Source organism: Trichoplusia ni, chromosome 6 (assembly GCF_003590095.1).
Source record: "Trichoplusia ni isolate ovarian cell line Hi5 chromosome 6, tn1, whole genome shotgun sequence".
NCBI lineage: Eukaryota > Metazoa > Arthropoda > Insecta > Lepidoptera > Noctuidae > Trichoplusia > Trichoplusia ni.
This window is the reverse complement of record NC_039483.1, coordinates 13,386,887-13,394,981: the sequence shown is the minus strand read 5'-3', so window position 1 is coordinate 13,394,981 and position 8,095 is coordinate 13,386,887. Positions and strand designations below refer to the sequence as shown.

Sequence of the window (8,095 nt, the reverse complement as noted above, 5' to 3'; positions counted from 1 at the left end):
GTTTGGAATATACGCGGTTATCATTCAGGTAATGTTTGTTGAGCACCATTAAAATGCCAGTGAGGCATTGTCGCTAATTTGAATGTTCGAGCTTTATTGCGGGTCTTACCACATTTATTTATACATCAATGTGTTTTTGTTATTCACTTCTGTGTGTATTTACATTTTCACTGGAAATATCGTCCTGATGTAAGTCATATTATTTTTATATTCATAATAAGTTGTATTTTTAAATGATGCAACGGTTTCGCTGTCGCGTATTTATAGGGATTGCCCGACTAGTTTCGGACCCAACCCATCGACTAGTTTCGAATCCTTTTTTTTATAAGCTGACATTGCATCATTTAAATTTAAATTAATGATACGAAAGTGTTCATAAAAAAGTTGTATTTTGGTTAAAAGTTATTCAATTTGTGCTGATGAATTAGATTCTTGGAACCGTTTCAGCAACTGCCCAAGTTCCGCTGCTCCTGGATTGTTATAACGTTCGCAACAAGGCTGGGATTCTAAACCTCGAAGCCAGTCTAAGGTTTTCGGAAACCTGAAACGGAATACAGCTTAAAATGTTTTCTCCAACCTGAAATTGAAAACTGAAAGTCTTGGTACTTTTCGCTGGGATCTACGAATTGAAAGAAACACAATTCTTAATTTTCATTAATAAAACCATAACTTTACTATCTGGCTTACAAATCCTATATCTACAACTAAGTTATTCAGTGTACAAGTACCTAGTTACATTTAGCAAACCTGACAGTTGTCAGTAACAAGAATAAAACATCAATATTAAATCTCTACATCATTTTTATTTATCTCGACAACACATAATTTTACCACCAGTCAATAAGAAATATCGCAAAAAGAACAATTGTCTCCAACTTACTTTTGCGCGTCAATTGGTAGGATATAAGCCAGCGATGAGATATCACTGACGACTGACAAATCGGCAATCGTGACGTCTTCCCCAGCGATATAAGTTGATCGAGATAGGAATGCTTCCATGAATCCGTACGCCTCGTCGATGCTATCAAGCATTTTTTGCGTTATATTCTTTTTGCCTTCATTGACTATAGAATACTGAAAAATATGATACAATACACGTGTAAGTATCTGTGTAAGTATTTGTGTACGTGTAAGTAAAATAAAATGAGTATCTTTTTTTATTATCCGTGAACAGCAATTATATAATTTGCAATATAGTAATATTATCGTTAATAAGTAGACAATTAAATTCAACTATACCCAATTTTTTGTATCCTACCGTACGGGTTAAAATGGACATCCATTAAATTTTACATTATAATTAGTGTATATTGATATTAGGTTCATAATCGATAAAACACACCAAAATACGGTCTACTAGTCAACTAAAAATCAAGTTAGATAATAGCCTACCGAAGACGCGACAAAAAAACTAAATTGAAAAAGCTATTGAACCTTCACCATTGGTCTCAGCATCCTGGCCTAATTAATATTCCTCGCTTTGTTTACATCTGGTACGGTCATTAGGGAGGATAGCAGTTTTAAAGGACCATTAAGATTTTTGAAGTGCCATTCTTGTGTTACCTTATTTTTAAGGTGCGAAAGTAATCAATGAGCTCGTCGATTTTTAAGTATCAATTAACGAAAGTATACCTTTTGCTCTTAGTATTTTACTTTGAACTGCTTTGGTGTTCGAGATAACATGGTCAGATTCATTAAAGCGTCTAAAGCAAAAAATACTGTACAAAAACACTGTTTTTAACTGCTGTTATTTCAGTTCTACAAAAAGTTGATGATTGAACCGAAAGCACAAAAACATTTGGTAAGTATTATTTTTTTGACACAATACTACATTTTTCGTGACGTATCATGCGAATTAACAAAGGAATTATGTTGTGTGACGAAACACAATATCCTTGCGTGCACTAGTTGGCTCCAACAAAGCTATTCAATTCTCTACCAACTCTACAAAATTGCTAATAAAAAGTACTAACAATGAATGTGACATACCAAAAACAGCTTCTCTTACCGTAACATTGCGTAATCTCGGAAAAAGTATGGCGGTGTCAAAGAAAAGTTTTTGATTGACAAGCGCCCTTTTTTTGTTATTCTTCGGATACCAAGATTCATCCATTCCGTAGGCATCAGCTAGATACATCATGATGGCGTGACTATGAAATAGAAATACAGGCTGAAGTGCAAAATGATTTACAACCAAAATATACGTCAGAGGGAAAAAATAAATCAATTTGTACTGTTATAAATTAGAATGCTTTAAGCCGTGTCCATGGATAAAAACGGGTTTGTTTGAATTTGGGATTTGACGTAAAAAATTGGCGCCAAACGCGAATGTTATGCGGATATTCTAATTTATGCTTTTGAGTGAGAGCCCGAGGGATTCGGAAGCTATTATGGACGTTACGGGAAACTACGACGTTTTGTCAATTTTTGGTGATAGACGTAAATGTACAAAAATACTTGTCCCGCAAATTAATAATACTGTCAGTCACATAATATTTTTCTCATTTTCTTTTACGGCTTCGCTGTACCTGTCTTACTATTTATTTATAGTCGCTTCATCAATTATGATGTAATACAATTTAGTAGATAGAATAAAAAGCGTGTTACTTTTCCCCGTCTGTTTCAATTACCGTCGACGCAGATATTTCAGTAGTTAAACTGCTGAATAATACCTAAGTGTAAGTGCTACCTAAAAATAGAAACTTAAACCTACCTGTCATGTAAAATTAAATCATCATCTTCTAGAACAGGTAGAGAATGAAGTGGATTTTTCTGTAAATATTGATCAATTGTTATACTTACAATAATTTAAAATTACTAAGCTTTTAATTTAAGTAACAAAAAATACAAAACTTTGACTCAATATATCTTTCTGTAGTTGGAGATCACCTTAGAAGGAAAAAAAGGCGTTAAGTGAAGTTTTACATTTACATACGCTGACGCATACACACAGTGTACCTTAATTTCTTTGGCATTGACAATGCGCGCTAATGCACCAAAAATACGTAAAAGGAAATCGATACGTCCTTTACACATTCTTAAAAAGCTTATAAAAAATACATGCTATGCATAATGCATGAATTGTAATTTTGAAAACACTTTTAACTATTGCCTTTTCTGCAATCATTTAAAAAGGGAGATATGTTCACTTCATCTAACAGCAATAATTATCTATTCTTTATATAAGCATTACCACACAGCATATGGATATATTACTTTCAAAAACTCTGGTTTCATCTGTTCCTGTTCCAGAAGATTAACTTCAACTCTCTCGTAAGCCACGCTGAATATGTCACATGCCATCATGGCCGCTCGCACTGGCGGGCTCAGATCCATTGTGTAAAGTTTCACCACCATCTGAAAGATATATAATTTTAAAAGGCTGTGAATGTGCCGTGGATATATTCATAACACCTCAACTTGTGTGTGAATAAAGAGTAAGAAAAATTTCTAGTTTGGTTTCGGTTTGACTGAGTTTGTTCTAGTTCTTGATGCTACTTGAGCGAGATAAATATAAATGCACATAGTTTTATATTTTTGGTACATTTTATTAACATTAATAAGAGCAGTGACGTTTTAGACCGAAAGCGGAATGAATGAAACAGTGATTGTGTATATGATTCATAATTCACACTAATAACGACATAAAATGGACGATCAATCTAGCTGCTGTCCTTATAAATTCACATCTATCGGTTTCAAAATTAAGATAAAGTATGCCAAATTATTGATTTTTTTTCCTACCACAAAAATTATTTGCAATAAATATCATTTTTCTTTTAATCGCACTCCTCTAGACTAAATTAGAATTATTTGGAAATTACTTTTTTTGCTTAACACAGTCGGCAACGGTGCTTACAACTGGTTGGTTTGTGGTCCATCAACTCATTCATATGACTGGGCGCCAGCAAAACTGTGGTCGTGTATCGGTCGTTTGGTGCGACGCCGTAACAACAACCAAAACAGTTTTGTGGCTGTGCTGTGGTATATGTGAACTAAACTCATAATTTTATAAATCCTTTGTTTTATTTTATAATATAACATTTTTCCGCGTTCTGTATTTTAATTACACTTACCTATGGAGTCTTTTGGTTTTAAATTTCGACAAGACAACGTTGCATGAACTTTAAAACATTCTTTTAATTCTATCTTAGCACTGAAAGGGATTGTGCTAATATTCCCAACAATAAATAGCAAATTATGTTTTACAAATATGATGTTTCTAAAATCGACAAAATCAAATGCTTAAACAACACATTCACTTTCTTATGTAAGAGACACCAGCGTTACTACAATATATTGTATACGCTTACATAACTGTCACCAGTGAGCGGGTTGCAACTTAGATTGGTCTTATAAAGCGATGCTTTGAATAACTTTATAGTTTCTGTGGTATCTTATTAGACACTTGAATCAAAATTTCATTTTTAGTGGTTTATGTTTATCTGGATTTATTTAAGTTTTTACCTCAAAAACTAATTAATTAAATAATATGATCTGGGTCTTTTAAACACGTGTAACAGTAGGCTTATCCCGGCAACGAATTGTTTTTCAATCTAGTTGATTCTCTATGGACGTTGATTCTCTCTCTCTACAGTGGACTTGAAATCCCACTCGATCGGTAGCGAAAGACTATGATAACACTAATCGTTAGACTGGTTTGGTCTGGTTCCATTGTACCATTTCAGGACCAAATAGAGGCCAAAATAAAAATAATATGAACATCACAAGGGCTCTACTTACTGTTGAAAAGTTTTCTGTGACAGGTTTTAATTGTTACGGTTCATATTTCATGGTAAGAAACACCCACAACATTTAAACAACATTTTTAAATTGTTAAATCATAATTCAATTTAGAATTTTCAGTAAACTTATTCGTAAATTGTTGATGAACTGTTTTGATATATTATGACAGATGTTATAGCCACAGACAGCGATGCAAATTAGTTTGTTAATGAAGTTATTAAAAAAAGTATTTACTCTATTCAAGTGTGTCACGGTTTATTTTTTTTTAGTTTAGATATTTGAGTATCCTCTTTCTTACGTTATAAGACTACAATTATAAAAAAATAACTTTAAGTGTGCCACGATTTATCCTTTTTTAGTTCCGATATTTGATTATCCTCCTTCTTACGTAATGAGACTATGATTATTTGAAAAAAAAAAAATATTTTTTAATTATAAGAATACAAATTAATATTTAGTATCTCGGTTTCGAAATTATGGATGGATACCGACATAGTGGTCAGAGAAAAATACATTATTTATTGAAACTGAATGACAAGTTAAGATAATATTTTGTTTATTCTTTATAAGTTACATAACTTTCAGTAATGATTGCGTCCTCGATATATCTACCTGATAAATAAACACAAAACAGTTCCAATTACTTGAAACACACAAAACAAAGCTAATTTCAGTCGTGTATGAAATTTACGGAAACAGGAGGCATGTCGGTATGCTCCTACGATTGTGTCTCGACGTCCAACTTTAAACATTGCGAGGCTGCGTACAAGGAACCTGCCAACAACGCTTAAAACAAAACTGTCGCAGATAAAAAAGAGAGATGCCGCTTTACGCTCCGTAGAGCGCTATCTCTTTCGCACAACAGCTACAGTCTTACTTGAAGAGGTCGTGGTAGGCTCCTTGAACTGGCAAAGCTATCAAAGTTTATAACACTGTCTAATACAATGCTATATGCAAACGCAGCAGAACTTTGTCACGAGATATATTACGTACAAATCGTGTGCATTATAATGAAGTGTACCAATGGTTGGGATAGGTTTTGAGCGAGATCTAATATTATATTTTTGGTCGAGGCGTAAATATGCTAGGTCTGTGAGTTGAAACCTCTCTTCGTTAGTTCGTTTTAAGATGATTTACCGAAAATTTAAAAACTTGAATTTCCCAAAATAATACTTTTATCACTTTTTGGAAACAGAAACCTAAGAGAAGAATTTTTGTTTTTAGACAAAAAGAAACACACTTCAATGTTTTAGTATTTTAAAGAAAACCTCAGAAATGTACGGACCATAAAGACACACAAGTCGATTTTATTTATACAAAATTTCTTATAAAACTTGGCAGGTATTTATAGTAAAGCGTCGTTCTACAGTTGTACAAGTACATTTACGGGCTGGTATTATTTAAACAAAAATCTCTAAATAAACGTGTTTGCTTCTCCAGAACATTTCGCGTCTACGTGCCTCTCTGTTGTGTCTCCGTTTACTTATCTACAAGAGTGGCACGTACTGATCTACATAAATATGAAGGCTGCTCGTTTATAAGATTACCTGAAAAGAAGAAAATAATCGCCAAGTCACTTTGATGTAAAATGTGGCTTTTGTTTTTTTATTTTTCTTTAGTTTAAATACGACTAGACTTGGTAAGTAATTTACGCTAAGTAAGTCAAATGCACAGGACTCCCAGACTCAGAATTAACTAGGATAAAGAGGAAGAGAAGGATTAATTTCAATCAGTATCGCAGTTTATGATCAAAACTGGGATTTGTCGAAACACAGAACAATTTTCTTTTTACTCATTATATTTAAATTAATTACGTCGTCATAAACAAGGTTCAGTTTTACTTGACAAGCGTGCATAATGTCATTTATCTGTAGCAACGTAATTAATTATGAATTTAATATCACGTAATTAATATTAATTAAACAATTGTTTTGACTGTAGATAATAATAATGCTATGGAGTTATCAAACATTAACAAGTATTATGTTAGACTCTGTTTATTGAAGTGATAACTTAATGAGAAGAGAAGAAGAAAACTAGGTCCCTTTTTAAATGCGTACAGGGGGGCACATTGTATTTCATACAGAAGCCATGTTAAACGCAACCAGGGACTAACAACATTTGCGTTGTCGAAACTATTTTATAATATGGATGTAAGAAATAATAAGATTTCTTTTTATCTGCTTAATGTTGTCGGTAAAATATTATGGCAACGTGCTTTTCACACATTGCAATGTAAAGAAATTGGTATCGCCACAAAAATATGTTATTTTCCTCGTTAATAAGTTATTAGCCCGTTAAGGCAAGAAAAGCTGGAAATCTTCATAAAGTGTTGTGTCGCCACTCACAATCATCTCGCCACAAGCTGCCCTGCGGGTATACTCCACATTCAGATACAGTTCAGATATTAATACCTCAAGTTAAAAATATTCTATTGTGTGTCTGGTTTTATAACAACTCACATTCAAAAAAACGTATAAACGTGTGTATTTTTTATCACACAAAAATATATTGGCTGCCGCAAAATCACATCTTGTGCTGTTTAAATATGATACAGTTGTATGTTTATCTTTCTCCTTCAGCCAAAAAAACTAAGACGATATCGAAATATCTGTTAAAATTGATGTGTTCTCTTGGCGCTATTTTTAATTGACAGCAACATCACTATTGCTTTCGTTTTGCAACTTATGTATAAAGCAATATATTTACCAATATAGGCCACGTCAACGCTATGTCTAGGCATTTTTTAGCAGATTTAAGAATTGTTAGCAGAGTTCGCAAGACAAATAGAATATAAAGCAGATTCTCGCGTGTGCGCAGCCTATCAATCATCCAAAATGATGTACCTTGCCCCTTATTCTATTCAAAATGGAGATCCTTGAGACAATGGCGTTATTATGGGTTTAAATTACGTAGTTCAGCCTACAAGTTGTTCAATTTGCATTTATTATTTTGAGTTTTTTAAGCATCTGTGAAAAAATACTTTTGCATGAAAATTATACACGAAAAAAATGTACCTCGTTTATATAACCGAAATTCATGTTTTAAGATAAATCGGATCGTATAAATAAGATAAAGACCAAAACAACCGTTAGTTGTTTTCGTCTCACTTCATGTGTGGATTCGGCGTTTGGTTATAATATATTGCTAAATACCTTGAAATAAAATAATTCAGACAAAAAATTAAATGTAGCACTTTATTTTATTCATCATCATCATCATCAGCTATATTCGGCCAATGCAAGGACCTCCCCGTTTGCACGTCATTGAGATCTACCTTCATTTGTTCAATGTGACACTTACTTTTTTATGTAACATAAATATTTATGTTCTAGTACCGAACATCTTT

The 8,095-nt window shown here is 33.0% G+C and overlaps 1 protein-coding gene across 2 annotated transcripts; it reads right to left on the bottom strand.

Annotated features, from left to right (window-relative positions):
• Positions 1-370: 370 nt before the first annotated feature.
• Positions 371-4,951, bottom strand: LOC113495425 (glutathione S-transferase 1-like). 2 transcript variants are annotated; one of them, XM_026874136.1, is made up of 6 exons: positions 4,744-4,951; positions 3,217-3,357; positions 2,714-2,772; positions 2,009-2,150; positions 881-1,074; positions 371-541 (listed from the first exon to the last, which is right to left on the bottom strand). In XM_026874136.1, exons 2-6 carry the CDS (start codon positions 3,355-3,357, stop codon positions 403-405), a joined length of 675 nt encoding a protein of 224 aa, XP_026729937.1. In that variant the 5' UTR covers positions 4,744-4,951; the 3' UTR covers positions 371-402. The 2 variants fall into 2 exon arrangements, with proteins under 2 accessions (XP_026729937.1, XP_026729938.1); XM_026874137.1 differs by lacking the exon at positions 4,744-4,951 and adding an exon at positions 4,077-4,541.
• Between the last annotated feature and the right edge of the window lie 3,144 nt (positions 4,952-8,095).